The sequence below is a fragment of the Petaurus breviceps genome, unplaced genomic scaffold, assembly GCF_028583685.1.
Source record: "Petaurus breviceps papuanus isolate PSGF00001 unplaced genomic scaffold, PetGlider_PUasm1.0 685, whole genome shotgun sequence".
In the NCBI taxonomy this organism is placed as follows: domain Eukaryota; kingdom Metazoa; phylum Chordata; class Mammalia; order Diprotodontia; family Petauridae; genus Petaurus; species Petaurus breviceps.
Window position 1 is genome coordinate 1,393,301 of NW_027186455.1, and position 21,235 is coordinate 1,414,535.

The 21,235-nt window shown below is 38.7% G+C and overlaps 1 protein-coding gene across 4 annotated transcripts in view; it reads left to right on the forward strand.

Moving 5' to 3' along the window:
- The window catches only part of SYNE3 (spectrin repeat containing nuclear envelope family member 3), a 237,184-nt gene extending 217,404 nt beyond the window's left edge, over nucleotides 1–19,780 (forward strand). For all 4 annotated transcript variants that reach the window (XM_069104246.1, XM_069104245.1, XM_069104244.1 and 1 more), the window contains one exon: nucleotides 8,952–19,780. In XM_069104246.1, the coding sequence (XP_068960347.1) occupies nucleotides 8,952–9,149 (198 nt within the window). In that variant the 3' untranslated portion in view covers nucleotides 9,150–19,780. The remainder of the gene's footprint in view (nucleotides 1–8,951) is intronic.
- Nucleotides 19,781–21,235: the final 1,455 nt, after the last annotated feature.

Here is a 21,235-nt window from a genome sequence, read left to right on the forward strand (position 1 = left end):
ATAGATAGATAGATAGATAGATAGATAGATAGATAGATAGATAGATATACACACATATATATTCACATATATACAAATATACAGACACACATTAAACATATATAATATATGCATACATACATATATATGTGTGTATATATATAATGTTTTGAAAGTAAAAATAAGATTTGAAAATGTATTAAATATATGGGTAGATGAAAGTGAAGATAAAAGGCTGACACATAGATTGTGAACTTGGTTGACTGGGAGGATGGTAGTGCCCTGAACAGTAATAGGAAAGTTCTGAAGAGATTTTGGGGAAAAAATAATTAGTTCTGTTTCAGACATGTTGAGTTTGAGATGCTTGCAGCCTATCTAGTTTCAGAAATTCAAAGGACAGTTGGTGATTCCAGACTGGAACTAAGGAGATAGATTATGCTAGATATAGAGATTTGAAATTATCTACCTACCTCTACATGATAACATGGAAGCTAATAAGATGACTAAGGGAGATAATATGCAAGGATGAGAAGAGACCCCTGGGCACAGCTTTGGGGAAAATCCTTGCTTAGTACATCCAACAGTAACAAAGAATCATCAAAGTAGAATGAAAAGAAATCAGAGAGATAGGAGAACTAGAAAGGAGCAGCGTCATGAAAATCTAGAGAGGGGAGGAAGGAAAGAGAATGTCCTGGGGGATGGGGGTCAACAGACAACAACCTACAGGATCTAGACTGGTTGAGAAATTTAGATAGAGTGAACTTCCAAGGAGAGTGAATCCTGAATGATGGTAGTAGAAGGGAGTCTAGAAGTGACAGTCCAGAAGGAGCAAATCTTCACATTGGCCACTGAAAGTAGAGGTAGAGATATAAGAAAATGCATAATCAGTACTAGAAAGGGAAGTAGTGTCATCAGAAAGGAGCCAGATTGGGGTGGCTAGGTGACCAGTAAAGCGCCGGCCCCAGAGTCAGGAGGACCCCAGTTCGGTTCTGGCCTTAAACACTTAACACCCACACAAAAAAAACTAGCCATGTAACCTTGGGCAAGTTACTTAACCCCAATTGCCCTCAAAAAGGCCAAAAAAAAAAAAAGGGAGCCAGATTTCAGTGACTGCCAGGAAATGGAAGAAGGAAGGAAGCATTTTGGATGCAAAGTTTACTTATTATGTAGCAAATATTCCAGATGGCACAGGAAAAGAAGCAGGCATATCTGGAGTGGGAAATTGGAGGGATAGGATTGGGGTGAATGGGCATAAAGAAGTAAGCACTTGGGGATGGTAAACAGTGTTTATACGTAAACAGCTAAAGGTTCAGACTCATAGGATGGGGAGAATATAATGGGGTTGAATTATGCTAACAAGTGAGTACAGCGACTGGAGATTCGCTGAGGGAAGTTTGCAATTAGACTGTTAAAGTCCCAACAAAGAATCATGCATGAGAAATGGTATAAAGAATATCATCAGAAAGATATGTGACTGGGAAAGGCAGCAGATTGGTTAGGTCACAAGACCTGGGAGATAACTTTAGAACATCTCTTGTGCCCTATTAGTATCTACACAGTGTCAAGAGATCTATGTGAAGGTCCTGGCACATTAAGTGGAATTCTTCTTCCCTCCCCTCCCCCACCTCCAACAGCCTCATGGGTGATTTGTGGGAGAAAATGGACGTGAGTTATACAGCTCACACTTTCTGTGCATTTTTTTTTTTTAAATAAGAGCCATAGTCCAATATAAATGTAATGTCTAGTTTCCTTTCTTACTCTGAAGGAAAAACTCAGCTGTGAATAATTCAAGTGGCTTTGGCCACTCCGTGATGAGTGAGTCTATCACTTCACACAACTTGTGAACTGCAAATACATTTTCACTAGAGAGCTGTTGTCAAGGCAGAACTCTTCACTTAAACAGATCATTCGCTTTGGGAATGGAAATATAAACAGAAACATGATGTATCTACTAATTTTTCTTTCCTTTTGGAGACCATTAACTGTAGGTTTTAAGTTGCAACATGTCTGCCCCCCTTCCTCCCATCAGGAGAAAGCAAGAGTATTGGAATCAGGCAAAACCGGGACTCTCTCTGATCAGAAAGAACAAATGGAGAGATTCTGACAGTCTAAGAGAATGGCAGGACTGAAATAAACCAAGCAGTGGGTGCACTACAGATGTTTGTCAGAGACACAAGCAGTATCCAGGCAGCTGCTGAGAAACCATTTATGATGTTCTTTCAGGAAATATTTTCTTATGTGACAATAATAATATCGCTGCTAAAATAGACTTTTTCCTCTTCTTGAATTTGTGATCAAAATAAGGTCAGCTGACAGCCTAGTGGTCATTAGGTGTATAAGAACCATGCATTACTCACCCAATCAATCCCAGGGGCTCCTCCACTGAGTGCTAAACCATTTTTCCTCAGCAAAAACTCAGAGACTTGTACAATCATAACATCCTAAAACTGGCAAGGTCTTGAGATAATGTAGTCCAGATCCTGTAATCCAGCCTTCTACTCAACCCACCATAGAAGGGAATCCCTCATGTAAAAACCTTGACAGATGATCATCAAGCTGTTGTGTTAATATCTCTGGTGACAGGGAAATCACTACCTACCAAAGCAGCATGTTCCCTTGTTGGATATCTCTGACTGTTATAAAGCACCAAAACCTGACCTCATAAATCCCATTCCCCCATCTGCTGTCATGTGCCTGCTTCTTCCCTCTGGAGCTGAACAGAGACTATCTAACCTTCTTCCATATGGCAGGCCTTCAGATAATTGAAGACCCTTATTATGTTCTCCTGATGCCTTCTCTTCCACAGGCAAAACCTCCCCCGTTCTTTCACGCAATGTCTATGAGATATGGTTTACAGATCCTTTTCCTTCTTAGATGTCCTCTTCTGAATGCACTTTAATTTCCCTCTGCCTCATTTCAATATGGCAGCATGGCATGGTAGAACGAATCCTGGAGTCTAGAGATCTTAGTTGGAAGAACTTCTCTGCCACAAACTCATTATACAGCCTTGGTGGTCACTTCTCTGTGTCTGTTTCTTCCTTTGTAAAATGAATGTGGGACCAGATGGTCTCTTACTAGAGGCGTGCTGGAGCCAGTTCATACTGACTTGCCAGAGCCAATTGTTAAATGTTATATGAGCATTTCTACCTTAGAAATTGGCAAATGCTACAAATCAGAACTGGATTTGTTTTGTTGATTGTCTAGAATTTAGAAAGTGATGGGGAAAATGTTAATGTGGATTAAACTTAAAAGTGTGGTGTGTATAGGCAGAATATGTAGTCCAGCCCCCTAGTCAATGCACCATAGGAGATAATCCTCCATGTATTATAAACAGATGGTCATCTAGCTGTGGCATTATTATCTTTTTTTGGCCTTTCTTTGTATCTCTAGTGTTTAGCACATAGTAGACACTTAATATAAATGTTCGTGCACTTGATGTGATAGAGATAGTACGGCATTGTGGATAGGAAACTTGAGGCAAACAGACCTGGCTTCCCTGCTTTGATACCTACTGGCTATGTGACCCTGGGCAAGTCACTTAAATTCTCCAGGCAAGCACTTCTCTGCAGTTGCAGAAAAGGTGTCTTCTTATGGTAGAACAGAGCATTTTCCTCAGCTGAGAGTTCTCTATACCAGCAAAATAACACATCTCATAGTGTTAATAATCTTTTGGTTTTTGTTGCTTTCACTCTCAGTTCTCTTACCTAACAAGACATCTTTTGTAAAGAAGGAGAGAGAAGTCTGAAAGAAAGAGAAATTAACACCAATATTCCAAAAGAATATTGATACAAAAGTCAAATAAAATATTAGCAAAGAGGTTATAGCAACACATTGAAACTATTGTGTACTCTGACCAGGTTTGATTTATACCAGGAATTCAGGGCTGGTTCATTATTAAGAAAACTATAAACATAATAAACCATATTCGTCACAAAAAATTGAAGCCACGAGATGTAGAAAAAGCTTTTGACAAAAGGTTATTTCTATTTTTTAAAAAAGTTGAAAGGCATTGCAATAAATTGACCCTTCCTTAATATGTTAACAGGTATTTATTTAAAACCAAGAAGTAGCATTATCTCTAATGAAGAAATACTATAGGCATTTTTAAAAGATTGGGTTAAAGTAAAGGTGGCCATTACCAAAACTATTATTTTATGTAGCTCTAGAAATGTTCACTATATTAATTAGACAAGAAAAGGCAATCAGGAGAAGAAAAATGGAGAAAAGGAAACAAAATTATTGCTTTTTGCAGTTGATATGGCCTATTTAGGGAACCCTAGATATTCACCTAAAAGTGTATTGAAAAATTAATAGCTTGACTAAAATAGCAAGATATAATTATTAGCCTTTTCATATATTGCCAACAAATCCCTGTAAGAAGAGATAGAAAGAGAAATTCTACTCCCAATGTATAAACATTTGGGAATCTACCAAACAAGACAAATGGCTTCAGTAATTACATGACTAGAACTAAAAACACCCTTTACAGAAATAAAGTCAAACATAAATAATTGGAGAAATAATAATTGCTTATATTTGGGTGGTGCCAATATAATAACTAAGACAGTACTCCCTGCTTTACTTATTAGGTGCCATACCAGTCAAACTGCCAAAGGGTTGCTTTTACAACTGGAAAAAAATGACACAATTCATATTGGAAGGAAAAAAAAATCAAGAATCTTAAGGGCAATAATGGGGGAAAATGGGAAGGAAAGAGGATAGGGTGGGGAACTCGCAGTACCAGATCTAAAACTATACTACCAAGTAGTAATCATGAAAATTATTTTGGTATTGGTTTAAAATTAGGAAAGATGATCAGTAGGACATATTGGGAGCACACACAGTAGTGTAGTGTTATAAAAAATCCAGTGATCACAGCTCTTGGGGTAAGGGCTTACTATTTGACAAAACTTTCTGTATAAACTGGAAAGTAGTCCAGGGCCTATTAGGTTTATACCAACATTTCACATTCTCTACCACAATAAGCTCCAAATGGATACATGTATTATATTCTTTGAGAGTCATATCATAAGCAAAATAGATATACATGTGAGGAGGTACCTTTCTCAACCATGAATAGAAGATAAATTCATAATCAAATAGGGGCTAGAGAAGATGGAAAAATGGACAGAGTCAACTTGTATTCTCAGGGTTCTAGAAGTAACCCTGAGGAATAGCTGTGTTGTTTTTCCGTTAGGGGGCAATTTCCTCACCTCTGCCTTTCTTGATTTCTGTATTTGTTTGTCTGTATTGTGTTTCTGTCTGCTGAATTTGCAAATAATAATAATAATCTGCTCACTTCTGGTTTTCTTTGTAGCATTGCTCTTAATGTGCATTTTTTGTTGTTGTTGTTGAATGTCCATCATTTGGTTTTTATTATTAGGCTTAGGTTTGCAGGATATGTCACCTTGGATTGCATCTTCAGTTTCTTTGCTTTTTAGAATATATTATCCCACTCTCTCCTTCATTTTATTTTAGACCTTTTGTTATTCAAATTTCTTTTCCTTTATATTTGAAGATCTTTTTCCTGATGACTTGCAAAATTTGTGGATTGTAGTTAGTATCTTTAAATTTAAGCACTATGACTTGGAATTTGCAGCATAGGATTTTTTTTTTTTAACTGGAGGCAATCTGTTTTCTTTCAATTAGTACTTTATTTCCTGAGTTTAGAAGTTCTGGGATGTTTTCTTGTATCATTTCTTGAATTATCTTTAGTTTTTTTTGGCTTGTGTTCATCTGGGACACCTGTAATCTTTAAATTCTCTGTATGCATCCTGACGTCAAGATCAAAATGTTTTGCCAGATATACACACAGAGATACATGCATATATGTTTGTATATGTATATATATGTGTAATTTTTTTTAGTGTTATTGCTTTTTGCTTTTCTTCTACAGATTGTCCTCAGGGTCTATGCATTTATATTCACAATCTGTTCTTCTCTGTGTTGTTTCTTTGATTTCTTTGTTACCATGAATTTAAGTTTTTCTATTCTACAATTTTTCTGTTCTACAATTATCTCTACTGTGCAGGACGTACATTCTGCTTTCACAAGTCTTAGTTTTCTCTCAAATTACTTGGGAACATCTTGCTGTGATTTTCTTCCTCTCCTGAGAATCTACATAATCCTCTGCCTCCTGCAGTGTATATTCATTTTCCTTTGTCATGGACTATTTTTTTTAAAGGTGTATGGACTAATTTAGGAGATCTGGAAGCCATATTCCCTTCTGTTACTAACATCTTCTTTGTTGGTTAACTCCTTGTACTCAAGCACTTTAATTAAGTTTTCTTCCACCTGTGATATTAGTCCACCTGAGACATATTTTTTTTTTTTAAAGAAATCAGGGTTAAGTAACTTGCTCAAGGTTACATGGCCAGGTGTTTCTGGGTGGGTGCTGAGTGTCTGAGCCCGGGATTCGATCTCCAGGTCATCCCAACACTGGAGCCGGTTCTCTTACTCGCTGTGCTACCTGGCCGCCTACCTGAGACATATTTTACTGCATAATCACAACAGACTTTATGCCAAATTTGTGCAAAAAGTGGGGTGTGACCATTACATGAAACTTTTTAAAAATTTGTTGATATTGCTTTAAAGTAATTTACTACTAAACTTTCTTTGGTGCAAAATTAGGATGCATGGAATACTTGTGAATATACATTAAAATTGAAAACTAACAATATGCATGTGCTGAGAATTCTAGGCTCGTGATTCGAAATGCACAAGAAACGTGTATCCATATGCCACTGTGTACATTACTGCTGTCTCTATCTTTAAGTGGCATGACGAATACAATTATACCCTGCGATGATTACATAATGAAAGGTTATAAAAATTTTTTTGGAATGAAAAAACAGTGTGATGATTATGTGGTGGCAACAATTATGCAGTGAAATATGGTAATTTCAGTCTTTCCCCTCTATAGTCCTCCATTGCTTACTTTCTGAGTCTTTTCCCTTTGATTGCAATTTCCAGAAGTGCTATACCCCAAAGTCATCTTAACCTCTTTTTTTGCTTGAAAATTCACTTTTTACAAGCCTTAGTGTCTGCCCAAATTGACTTACGGGGAAACAGAACTAGGCTCAAGTGGATGCCGGTTCCCTTTCCTTGAGGTCTGGTGGAGCCACACACATGCTGGCATGTTCCTTCTTTTCATGTCCAAATTTTTTCCACTCACCCCTTTTCATATTTCAGCAGTGTTTGTTGGTGTTGCATGGCATGAGGACATGTACAGTGCAAGGTGTGAATGCATTGCATTCAGAACCAAGGCTACAGTGAAGTTGCACAATGAAACGTGGGAAAGAGCTTCCAGAAACACCCCAAATTCATTATGAATTTGATTTCGAATTAATTTTTGCTCATTATATGTTCAGAAACCTTTTACTGTTGCCAAATTTTTTCATAGCACCATATGGGGTCATGGCCCACAATATAAAAAGCGCTGTCTTAGATAAAGATAAAATTCCTTTATCTCTTTTACACAGTTCTTATTTTGGAGAGTTTAGAAAGATCAGAGAAAATGTCTAGTTGTCTGTCTTACTGGTCTCATTGTGCAGAGCTATACTTGTAGGACTATTGCTCCTGATCCCATACTGACACATTCTCTGTTGACAGTCTGCCAGTAGCCACAATTAACCTTTAGAAAAGGCATTTACTTATGCATGTGGTATGGAAAGAACAGTTGGTATAAAACATTTCCCCCCAAACCTGAGAGACGCATTCACTTACAAATATACAGTCTCTATGGGAAGAATAGGCTTATACTTGGATTATGATTATAATGAAGCACACATGTAGAACTATTAAACCAGAAGTTCTTTTCTCATGAAGTTCCCCTTAGCTCTCCTATGGGCTCAAAGGGTTGGACCTTTCTAGAGCTCCTAGATGGCACTCCTGTCTGCCACAAGAGGGCCAGAAGTTCACCCAGGTGACTGCTGTCCCATGTCTATTTGTCCTTGGTGTATTTCTCCACTCCCTTTGCAGATCTGTCTACTGCCACCAGCCACTACCACTCTGGTGGATGCTATAATTACTTGATACTGTTCAGCCCTAACTACCATTAGGCCCTTTAGTGGGACCTCTGGATCGTCCAAACTCACATTTACCTGAGAGCAGGAAAGAATGAACTCAGAGACAATGGTGGTCATGTGCCTATAGCTCCAAGCTATAGACAGGGTAAAAGGTGTCCCCTTTCACCCATCAGATACAACTGCTTGTTATTTGATTTTGCTCAATTGTTTTGTCCTAATTATCAGGGAAAGCTCACTTGGGGCCTTGTAGGAATGGTATGTCCAGAAATAATGGCAAGGTAAAAACAAAAAATATCACAAAAGAAAGGAAAACTGAGGCAGGAAGTCATTTAAGTGATTTGCTCAAGGTCTCATAGTAAGGGTAACATAGAAGTAAGGTTAATAGCCCCTGCATGGCAATTCAATTCAATTTAACCAGTAGAGTTTCATTTTTGTGTTTGTGTCCCTAGCACAGTGTCTAGTACATGGTGTGCATTTAGTAAATGTCAGTTTAATGAATGAATGCATGCTATGTGCAAGGCTTTCTTCCTAATAGTGAGAATACAAAGGTAAAATAAAATAAATTCAAGACTCTTAAAGAGTTTACGGCCTTCTGAGGTTCAAAGACACTCGTACACAAAATGATTATGAAGGAAGAATGTAACGAGAACTGGAGATGAGTTAGGTAGAGGCAGGTAAAGAGCAGTCCAATGTAGTCAAAACGTAGAGTCCCTGAAGGATAGCAGTGAGAGAAAGTTGAAAAGGTAGATTAGAGACAGCCTCGAATGACAAGATCAGGAATTCATTTGGGAGGCAATAAAGAGGCCCTGTCAGTTTTCTGGTGGGGGAGCATGGTCAGGAACTGCTACTGGGTCTAGCTTCCATGACTGTTCTTTCCATTTTTTAAGCAGGTCTCCACCACCCTCCCCAGTCACTAAGCCACTTTCCCCTGCTTCTGTTTTGCAGAGTCGTCCAGGAGGACTGTGCCCCTTCCTCCATCGGGTGTGCTGTGTAGCCCTACCCCTCCAGCTCTTACTGCTGTCCCTGCTTTTGCTCCTGTTGCTGCTGCCCCTGGGACAAGAGAGGTGGAGCTGTGCCTATTCCAACAACTTCGCCCGCTCCTTCAAGCTGATGCTGAGGCACGAGGGGCCCCCCCCAACTTAGCAAGCACCAAAAATCGCTCTGGTCTGCCCTCCAGCTCCCAGGATCTTTCCCAAGGACATAGCACTAACTGGAAATGTGGTCAGAGCCAATTGGCAAAACCTTAATCTGTATTAGCCCAGTATCAGTGTGACTAGAGCTAAGTTAATTTTTTATACAATATTATATGACTATATTTATAACATATGTTTGTATGCATTGACAGGGAATGAGATGCAGGATATATACATGCAATAGATATTCTACATGTTTGTTTAAATGTATAATAACTGTATGTTAATGGGAAAAAATCCTAACCTGCTTCTCAGATATCATTCTGCAGTATTTTTTGTAGCCATGAAGAACAAATAGAGTAACATCTCATTTATCTGGAAATCAGTTCTCTGTTGTCTGGACTCAGCTTAGAACTTGGCAGGAAACCAAAAAGAAAAGTCTCTGAACAGCTAAAATAGATACATGCACTAAAGTTCATACATTTTATTTTTTATAGCCTCTCTGACCCTCATTCAAAGTTTACTTACTCTTAATTTTTATACTCTTAATTATATCTTATTTAATTGAAACACTCTAAAATGTGAGTTCACATTACTGTTAACATTATTATTATCTGGATTCCCAACCCAAGACAAATTAGAAGCAAAAAGTTACTATCTTCCTCTTAAATGGCATTTTATGTTTTACAAAGTGCTTTCTTCCATGATGCAGGTAGTTCAAGTATCATGGCATCATGTATCTAGAGCTGGAAGGGACCGTAAAGTAAACTCCTTCCAACCCCTCATTTTACTGATGTAGTAACTGGGACACAGAAATTAAGTGATTTGTGCAAGGACAAACAGGTTACAAATCTTCACTCAAACTCAAGTATTCTGGCACTAAATTCAGTGTTCTTTCCAAGGTGAGAAAGGCTTAGATGTACTTTCAGAAAGCTCAGAGCCTGTGACCCTTCCAGGGAGGCACAAAAAGCCCTGAATATTTCAGGAGCCCTTGGGAGTATCTCTACAGGGCCCAGAAAGACCAGACTAATTTTTTTAAAGTAATTTATGTAAATCCTCTCATGCCTGTGTCAAAGAGGCAACTCAGGGAAATGAGTAGAAAGCTGACCAAGTTGAGAAGACTTGAATTCAAACCCTGCCTCCTGGTAAGCCTGGGAAAATTACTTAATTTTTTAGTGTCCCAGATGGCTTTTGAAGACTCTGAAGTTGCAAAGCAGGTGTGATTCTTCATTGGAAAGAAGTTTCCTTATTGGAAGTTCCCTATATCATGGAATTATAGTTCTAATTTTAAAATTATAGTTCTAAATTTTTTAATCTCTGTTGAAGGAGTCAGGGAGGTATAATGCATTTTAGTACTGTGGGTTTTCATCTAAAAATGGTTAAAATAGTCATAGTAGGGATGCTTAGAACAAGAAACCAGTTATCCAGAAAATTCACTTACATGGAATTGTGCCTTCCCCAATCACTGTGAGACATAGCTCATAAAAGTTGGTACTGGAAGGGATCAGATAAAGAAGACATTACTGTATGTACCTTATAGCTAATTTTGTATTGTTTACAATCCAAGTGAAAGGGATGAGTAAGAGGGATGTTCGAAACCTGTGTCCTAAGCATAATATGGAAATAATATACCCCAGAAATGGAACAACCCCACTTTGGAGCCTCCATTGCTTGGTATTTCTGACCTCCCAGTTTCACTTACACACACACACACACACACACACACACACACACACACACACACACACACACACACACACCTGATTTTCAGGATCTTAACAGATTTTAGAGCAAGTTCTGTCTTACTGCCATTACTGGCCTCTTCCCTCTCCACTGCCTATAATTCTTGGGCATTTTGTGCTTTAAATCTGGGTCAATATTTGCCCTTAGTTAGTAGGAAATTTCTCTTTAAAAAAAAGTCACCACCAAAGTGTACTAAGTGCCTACTCTTTTTAGAAAGCTCGATCAGTCTGTGCAGTCGTGCCCTATTAGTCACAGTAGCACAGTGCATTCAACAGAAGAGAGTTGAAGTGGATGGTTTTGAGCATCCTCTCCACCTCTGAGCCCATGGTCCTTTGATCCACAACAAAAATAGGTGCTCCTGACCCTAAATTTTTTATATTAGGTTTTGGCATCAGAATAATACTGGAACTAGGAGGTCCCTTTGAATCATAAAGTGTTTGATTTGAAAAGGACCTAAGAGGAAATTTTGTCTAGTTTCCACATGAGATAAGATAAAGAAACTGAAACATAAAGGGAAGGATTTGTCTAAGGTTACAGGCCCAGGTCTTTTGATTCCTTGTTGAGTGACTCTCCTGGGAGCATAGAGCTGCTTTCTTGAGCTTATAGTTCATTTCTTACCACACCACAAGAGTCATGCTTATATACTGCCCTTAGTGGTACATTGCCAGAATATCCTCTCAGCTCTGACCCAATGGGAGGAGGGTCCTGTGGGTAGTTACAAACAATCTTCTCATAGATAATGAAAACTTTCCATATCACAAGGCAAGAAAATTATATGACTAATGGAAGAACATATATTTTATTTGGAAAATGAAAGTACTTTCTTGTTAAAATCTAGAAATGGGCTTTGTCCTAAGTCACATGGGCTTTTAAAATTGGGTTTCACCACCTGGGTGAAAGGACTTCTGCATTGATGAAATGGAATGTATAAGGTCCATGATAAATTCCATTCTAGGTTTTATTCTTATGTCAGCACCCCTTTTTGTACAAGTTTCCTTGGAAAACTGTAATCCAAATACTGTCCAAATTTCAGGGGACCCAAAGGGCAAAAAAGCATCCTGGCTACAAGTAAGCAGCGTCTTTTCATGAATGGTCCATAGGGAGAAGCAGCCTCAAGGAAATGGCTGGTCAGAAAAGGAGGTGGGTCAGCCATGCAGTGAGAGTACATGACAACAGGTGGACAGCCTGAGGACTGCTCTGGTACCCCAGAATGTTCAAAGATCTAGAAGAAGGTCCCTGGCCTGTAGAGGACGTGGAAGAGAACATAGACAAGCACACCACTCAGGAAGAGAACAGATGCTCTTGTCTGTGTCCTCTCTCTGAGCCTCTACAGAGGCTCAACCCCACCTGCTGGCCTTTTCAGGCACACTGTGGTCTGTCCCAGTGGCGCCCAGATCCATTCGATTATGGAAATAAGACTTTCCATATAAGTAATTTTTCATGCTTGGAATTCTCTCCCTTAACTCTGCTTCCTTCCAGGTTTAACTAAAATCCCACCTTCTCTGAGAAGTCTTTCCTGATCCCTTTTAATATTATTCCCTTTCATTCAATATCTCCAATATTAGACCTCGTCTATGTCTTGTTTGTACATTACCTTCTTGTTGTTTCCCCCCCGCCCCCCAGACTGTGAGCTTCTCAAAAGCAGGCATTTTTTGTTGTTTGTTTTTGTATCCCTAACAATTAGCATAGTGCCTTACACATAGTAAAGTGCTTAATACATGCATACTGACTGACACATACAAATGGCTAGGAGTAAATCAGCAAGATTATGAATGTGCTTGTAAAACCTAGGACACTAAACCAATGGCAGACATTGCTCTCTAATTAGATTCAACAAATATCTACTGTGTGCAAAGCATTGTGCTAAGTATGGGAGGATAATTTAATCCACCTTCAAGTCAGTGAAACAGCTAAAAGGTGTGAGCAGTTAAAGGAAGGAGGAATAAAAGAGGTTTTTAGGTCATATACCTCTGGGAATTGTAAGGTGACTAGAAAAGACCCTCTAATTTCAGGCAAGTATCCCAAATGTGTTCAGGTGCATGTGTGTGTGTGTGTGTGTGTGTGTGTGTGTGTGTGTTTGTAATTATATAACCCTAACCCTAATTCCGCCACTAAATAAAACCAGGTTTTAATCCTGGTTTTCCCACTAACTCACTAGCTTTGGCCTCTCTGGGCCTCAAGTGGCTAGAGAGGATGGATCTCTCCTCACTACAGAGAGGAGCAGGAAAACATGAAAGGGAGTGAGGAGGACCAGAAAAATGATAAACAGAGAGAAGAGACAGAAAGCAGAAAGTATAAGAGGAATAGAGAAGGGGAAGGATGGTAGGAACCATTTGTCTTCATTCATAAGAAGTCCTCTAGGACAACGAGGAGAGAAGAGAAATACTAAGGCATATTGGGCAGAGGGATGGAAAACAGAATGTTGTAAAGTCGCAGCAAATGAAAATGGAGTCTAATCCAGTAATAGAAAGGGAAAGGAAGAGGCATGAAACTCCCAAGGACGTTTTTCCTTTATGAAAACTTTAGAAAAACTCATAGAACTCAGACATTAGAAGCCAATCCTTGGAACACTGGATGTTACATTTGGAGGGGACTTAGAGACCATTTAATGAAACCTGCTCATTTTAAAAATGAGGAAACTGAGTCTTATAGAGTGGAAACTAACTTCCTTAATCTACTGCACAACTTGAGATCCCAATCCAGTGCCTTTACTACTCCACAAAAGGTCTAGAAAGATGTCGTCACTTGGTTGGGGGGGGGGGGGGGGAGAAGGGGAAGAAGGGAGGGAAAGAGAGAAAGAAAGATGTGTTGTCTAAGAGGCAGAGGGCTGGACATGGAGACAGTAATACCTGGGTTTGAGCACTTACTAGCTATATGTCCACAGGGAAGTTAACTAATCCCTCTAAGTCAGTTTCTTCATTTGTAAAATTTGCAAAAAAAAATAGTGTTATACTTCACAGTGTTATGATAAAGCTCAAAGGAGATAGTGTATGTAAAATACTGTATAAATATCAATTAGGATTGTAGTTTGAATATAGATTTACTTGTTGATAGAATGAAATGGGTTGGGGTGATTGGTCTGAACTGGTCTTAGGCTAGCATCTGATAAAGTCAGGCTACCATCATGCCTAGTTGACATGATACAATTTCACCTGCAACCATGGTAGCTTACTTAGTCTTCCTACTCACCCTTGAGCAAGTTTTAAAATTGCAATAGCCTGAAAGGCAGAAACCCACAGCACTGGGCAGTGGCAAGTGGTATAGCGAAGAGTAGTTGCTAACCCCTTGGTATTCTTCTGATTTCTAAGCCAGGGATGCATCTGCTTCTCAGAAGGATATGTGGTGGAAGATGGGGAGGAGGGCGGTTCTGGCAACCAAGGTTCCTGTTCTTATTTGTGGCTCTGCAGGTAGGCTTTCCAGATAGACAAATTCAGCTGCTTAGGATCATAAGTTTTTGATCTTTTAAATATCGCAAAAAGTTGGAAGGGGCCCTAGAAGTCCTCTGATCCAACTCATACCTGACCAAGCATCTACTCAGCAACATTCCTAGCAAGTTCATAGTTCTTTGAACACCTCTAAGTGAACTGGTGGCATAGTGGATTGAGCACTAGTCAGGAAGACCTAAATTCAAATTCAGCCTCAGATATTTACTAGCTGTATGACCCTGGGCAAGTCACCTAACCTCTGTCTACCTCAGTTTTTTCAACTGTAAAATGAGTATAATAATAGTAGCTACTTCCCAAGATTGTTTATGAGGATCTCATTTTTTGTAAAGTGCTTAAAATAGTGCCTGGCACTTAATAAATGTGTGTTTCTTTAACTGAAGAAGGAATTCATGTGACTCTTGGAAAACTCATATTGTTAAGAGGGGCAGCTAGGTGGTGCAGTGGATAGAGCACCAGGCCTGAAGACAGGAAGACCTGCATTCAAATCTAGCCCTAGACACTATCTATATGATCCTGGACAAGTCACTTAACCCTGTTTGCCTTGGTTTCCTCATCTGTAAAATGAACTGGAGAAGGAAATGGCAAACAACTCCAGTATTTTTACCAAGAAAACCCCAAATGGGCTCATGAAGATTTGGATGTGACTGAAACAACTGAAGGAAAACAAATATTGTTAAGAAGTAGCTTTTTTTTTTCTTACATGAAAACTGAATCTTCAGATTCCACCCAAGCAGAATAAATCATTCCTTCTTTCATGTCACAGCCCTTCGGGGACTTGAAGACAGTTATCCTCTTATTTTACAGAGGAGGAAATGGAGGTTTAGAGAGTTAAATCAATTGTCCAAGGTCAGTGATTAAAAAGTTTTTTTAAATCATAAGCCCAATTTTTTGGAAACCCAAAATTGAATATTCTTTCCACTGATTATTATTCTTTGACAAAATAAAAAAGGTCCGTCAAGGCCTCTCTCTAAACATTTAGTGGTTTTTACTCAGTTCATAAAGGTATTTAAAGGCAAACTTGTCCAAGCCTCCCACTTTACAGACAGAGGAACTTTAGCCCAAAGAGGCTAAGGGATTTATACCAGGACCTACAGGAAGTAAGTGGCAGAGCTTGATTTTGAACCTAGGTCCTCTGACTCCAAATCATTCTTTCCCCTGGCAGGAAACTAGTAACCTATGGCAACAGACTGCTGCTGCTACTACTGCTCCTGCTACTGCTACTTATTCTTCCTCTTCCTCCTTTTCTTCTCCTTCTTTTCCTCCCTTCTTTCTTTCCTTCTTTCCTTTTGTCCTTCCTTCCTTCCTTCCTTCCTTCCTTCCTTCCTTCCTTCCTTCCTTCCAACTCTGGACTAAGAATCAGAAGTCTTGGGTGCCAGTCCTAGCACTCTCTCTTATTCATTTTGTGCCTTTGGCCAAGTTATTTAACCCCTTCAGGGATCATTCCCCTCAAATGAAGGAGTACCCTAAGGAACTGGACACTTGTGACATTCTATAACCTACATTTTAACATTTCCTTAGGACACTTCTAGCTGTATCATTCTAGAGCCTTAGGAGGCCCATAGGTAAGAAACTGTCCAAATTCCCAAAATACTAAGCCTTGGTTAACTATTTTAGTTCATCATACAACCCAAAGTCAATCTGCCCTAAACTTCCCAGAAAGCTTGTGTCCATACTATTTCGGCTCTCAGTTGCCAGCAAAATGTACCAGCTGCCTGTCATTTTTTCTTCCTTTTCCTGCATTACCTAGAAGACTCAATCTCATTTTGAACTTACTCACTAGTCATATTTAATTTCTTGATTCAGAGCAGCTTTTTAGCTATCCCAATGCATAAGTATTATTGTGTTCATTGAATCCAGCTAAAGTTTTCTCTCTTAGTTTCATTTTACAAGTTAAATACTCCCTATCCACCCTCTTTTCAGAATGTCAAGGTATAAACTCCTATAAGGGAGAAACAGAGTTCACTTAAAAAAAATTCCACTCAGAGAAAATGCTTTACAGCAGAACAATCAAAGCCTTTGAAAGTCAGGACTAGAAATACCAAAACCACCTTAGCTTCAAACACACAAATGGCACCAACATAATTATACTGCTCTTCACAAGCTATAGCTGTAGTTAACTGTTCTACCTGCCAAGTCCTATATGATCAGATCAGTAGCTCTTTCAGGGATAAGGTCTTCTTAAAAAGAACACTCGGAAAAACATCTGGGAAATATAGAAAATGGATGAACCTCACAGGAATGCTATCCCCTACCCTTGAACCTGTCAGAATTTGTACAAGCCCTTCTCTTCCTCTTAGGCTTTAGTATTAGAAAGGATCTCAGCAATTATTTATTCTAACCAAGGAGTCGTCTAAAGAGGTTGATGTAGACTCACTGGGATTGTATTGACCAATTGAAGTTTTTAAAAAGATGGGTTTTTTCATTTCTTTTTGCTACATATTAACTAAACCCAGTGGCTAAGTCATGTGTCACACCCAGTCCATTTCCCATACCTGATAGACACACCAAGGGGCCAGTCACTGGGAACCCCTGAACAAAAGCTTAGTTTATTTAGTGTGTGCTTTCAGACTTGTGTCCTCCTAGGATAATGCAAACAATCCACCAGCCAGTGTTTATTAAGCAAATATTAGGCTATATTCACTGTACTAGAGCTAGGGATATGACGACAAAAATGGAACATTCCTTGTCTTCTTAGTTCTCTGACTTTTTGCAAGTCCCAGCCATGTGCTAGGAGAAACTGAAAGCAAAGAGAAATCCATCTGCAAGCAGAAATCCAATTATCTTATCAGACCCACCCAACAGGCTTTCTCCTTGCCACTATCTTCTAGATATTTCTCTGTACTTCCCCAGTTGTTCAGTGCTCATCCCTTAACCTATGACATATTTGCCAACTGACTTTTCAGTCATTGTCATCACCCTTGAGATTAATTTGTTCCATAAGCTTCCAAAATTCCATTGGCCGAGCACTCACCTTAAAACTGCATCTTTCAAACTCAGAGGGGAGGGAGGCAGCCCCTTAGTCCAAATATACTGGGATTTAGTGCAAAGTACAAACTTAAATCTCTTTCTCTCTATATTTTCTGTATATACTCTCTGCAATTCAGCAAGTTAGATGGACCCTTAAAGGCACTTAATTTAATTCTACCAAGTTCCTGTTTTTGCTCTTCAGGCAGTAGCTTAGAAATAGAGAGTCAATCAGCAAGGGAGGCTGTCTTGCTTTTTAAGGGAAGAGACAGCATTTGGTGGCTTCTTGCTTTGGAAGTTTAGTTGTAATTATTTTCCACCTGAAATTTAAGACCAAAGTCCCAGGATGAGCCATAGTGTTGGTTTCAGGGGAGAGGGGAGGTGGGGACGGAGGGAAAAGAGTGAAAGAGTTGTTCTTGCTGCTTGTAGAGACTTTAAGAACCTAGACCTTCCATTAGATGCAGTCCATGTACTTATTCTGGCTTTTCCTAGTGGAAGCCTGTAAAGCAATGGTTCTCAGACTTCTTGAATCTAAGTCAAAAGAGTAATATTTCTCTTCAGAGGTAGAATAATATTGTTTCCTCTATTCTTACTTTTATAGAAGAAATGAAAGAAGATACATGTACTTACCATCTCCAAAAGTTCCTCCTCTTTCCTCTCCTTCTTTTCCTGCTTTATTTTTTTTTATTTTTATTTTTTTGCTTTTTGGAGGGGAGAGGGCAGGGAAGTTGGGGTTAAGTGACTTGCCCAAGGTCACACGGCTGGCAAGTGTTAAGTGTCAGAGACCGCATTTGAACTCAGGTCCTCCTGACTTCAGGGCTGGTGCTCTATTCACTATGCCACCTAGCCACCCCTGCTTAATCTTTTTTAATTCCTTTTTAATTCCTCCACCTCAATTGTATCTTCAAGAGATCCATGATTCATGTGTTGGTGCTTTCTCTGTAGATGGAGAGGAGATCACAACTCCTCTGTACTTCAGTAGATAATTGAAATTTCCCTGCATATACCCTTTGCTGTTTGTGGATGTGCTTGTGTGTGTATTCACATTTATAGTATGCTTTGTCTCTTTAGCATCTTTATGTCCCACAGAAGTGTACAAGATGGAATATTAGGAAATGAGTAAATTCTATGATCCTTTAGCCCTTTTTTATATTTTGGGGACCCCTCTATTTTTAGAAACACCCCATTATGAAATTGGATCTATTTCTAGTGATACAGTAGGTTAAACAAAGTGCCCTTAAAAGTATCTATAGGTTGCTAGATGGAGAGACTTTTCATAAAGGGGATATTTTGGTCACCTTCCATTATACCTCAACATTCCCTGCACCCCTTCTTCCCAAACTCCTCCTACCTTTTAACCACCTTATTCTCATTTAATTTTTGGAGGGGGGAAGGTAGAGTAATTGGGGTTAAGTGACTTGCCCAAGATCACACAGCTAGTAAGTGTTAAGTGTCTGAGGTTGGATTTGAACTCAGGTCCTCCTAACTCCAGGGCCGGTGCTCTACTCACTGTGCCACCTAGCTGCCCTGTACCTTATTCTCATTTAAAGGATCTTTCAGGTATGCACAGGGACCATAGTCAATTTTGTAATATCCTTCATGATTTTAAAAATCTATTTATAGCAAAATAAGCTTTTTGTTAAGGTAGAAATGTTAGAAGTAAACAACTTTCTCAACACAGTGTATGTTAGAGTTTGAGACACATGAATGGAATCTTGATCTTATCAGTGTGGGTCCTCCCTCCACCATTGTAGATCACAACCCATTCATGTCTCATCCTGTACAACTATTTTTCTTCCCATGAATGCTCCATAAAGGAATGTACCAAACTACTCTTGATCATTTTCTCTGAATATTTTAATATTTTGTGAGTACTAGTATACTGCACTTGGATTATCCATCCATGATCCGTCCATCTGGCTGTAAGGCCAACCTACCTCCTTTTTTTGTTCATACACACCCCCTGTGATGGCTTTGATGCCACTTCTAGGGCACAAGTCATCATTTGTAACATGTTATGGCTTGCTTATAGGATCATTTGAGGATAGAATTTGAAAGTGACCTTCAAAATCATGTAGTCCAGTCCTAAGATTTACAGGCTTAAGCGAGGGCCAAAGAGAAAAATTAACATATACATACTAGTAAGTGGTAGAGCCAGGAGTCAAGCCCACACCTCCAACTTCAAATTTTCCATTTGTATTACCATGATTTATTTAAAGTACAATATTGACTTGGCTAAAGACCATCTGCTCAACACAGGGTAACATGGACCACTATATTTTCTTATCTAAACTGTAAATTGTGTGTTTTTTAAGTCATATTTTAGATTTTTTCTTTTCTATCATATTTCATTCATGCTGTATCATTAAGGGCTTGGGGTGGGAGGGGGGAATCAGAGGGTTTATTTTTTGCTTATTTTTTTTTTTGTAAACTGATGCCTGCTTTTGTGTTTGGAAATAAAATATACATATATTTTGATCTATGAAAACACTGCGTTTTACGAGTACGTTATTTTCTCCAAAGTAGTCCTGTTACTTTAGAACCCAGAAAATTCCCTTTGCTACTTGTACAGAGGAATAATTATAATTCCCATAGTACTTTCCTCAGAACAGCCTTTGGATATAGGCATTTTTTTAATTCTCATATTACATATGGAGAAAATGAGTAAAATGGAGTTAAGTGGAAGAGCTGAGATCCAAGACTAGATTTCCTGATCCCCAAGCCTTATGTTGCCTCTATTATATCATGCTACATCTCTGGAATGGAGAGAAGATAGGATAACAATAAACTTGAACATCAAAAAAATATGCCCTCCAAATTAAGAAATATGCAAATACATAATTGTCCCATTTATTCGGGTTTTATTGTCTGAAAAAAGTCCCTGGCTCTTTTTGTGTGTTTTTTTTTTCTTAAACTTTCTCCCTTGGTGTTCCAGCAAGAAATACAGTAAGGTAAGGGGAAAAGGATTCTCCTCCTCCCCCTTGTCCCATATCAGAAGATGGCAGCTTGCAGGAGAAATGTAGATTGAGAAACCAGACTGGGCTTCCTGGTGAGCCTAAGTTGTGACTTCCTAGACCTACAGTTCCTCTCCTGCTTTTGTGTTCTTATATCAGCACAGATGCACAGCTAGGGATTCTGAGAGTGAATCATAGCCTGTGGAGTTCCCTTGTTGGTAATCCTGAATTTGAGATTTCCCAAATTCTAGAGGTTATGAGAGATTGAATTCCTGAGTTTGAAGACTAAGCATTGTATAATAGAAATCCTGAAAATCAAAGGAGAGATGAATAAAATTGAAAGTAAAAAAAACAAACACTGAAGTAATAAATAAAACAAGGACCTGGTTGGAGTGGGCGGGACCCAATAAGAGATATACTGTTTTTTAATTTGATTTTTTAAAAAGGAAAAAAAACCAAATTACCAGTATCAAAAATGAAAAGGGTGAATACACAACCAATGAAAATAAAGTTAAATCAATTATTGGGAACTATTTTGCCCACCTATGTGCCAATAAAACTGACAATTAAATGACATGTATGAATATCTACAAAAATATAGGTTGCCTAGATTAATGGAAGAGGAAATAGAATACTTTTAAAAAACCTTATCTTAGAAAAAGGAAAGAACAGGCTATAAATCAGCCTCCTAAAGGAAAAAAAAACCAGGACCAGATGGATTCATGAATGAAATCTACCAAACATTTAAAGACAATTCATTCCAATACTATAAAAACTATTTGAAAAACAAGTAAAGGAGTCCTACCAAATTCCTTCTATGAAAAATATGATTTTGATACCTAAACCAGGGGGTCCACAATCAGAAAAAGAAAATTATAGAACAATTTCCTTAATGAATACCAGTACAAAACTTTTACATAAAATATAAGCAAGGAGATTACAGCATTTTATCACAGGGATCATATGCTATGATGAGTTGGGATTTATAC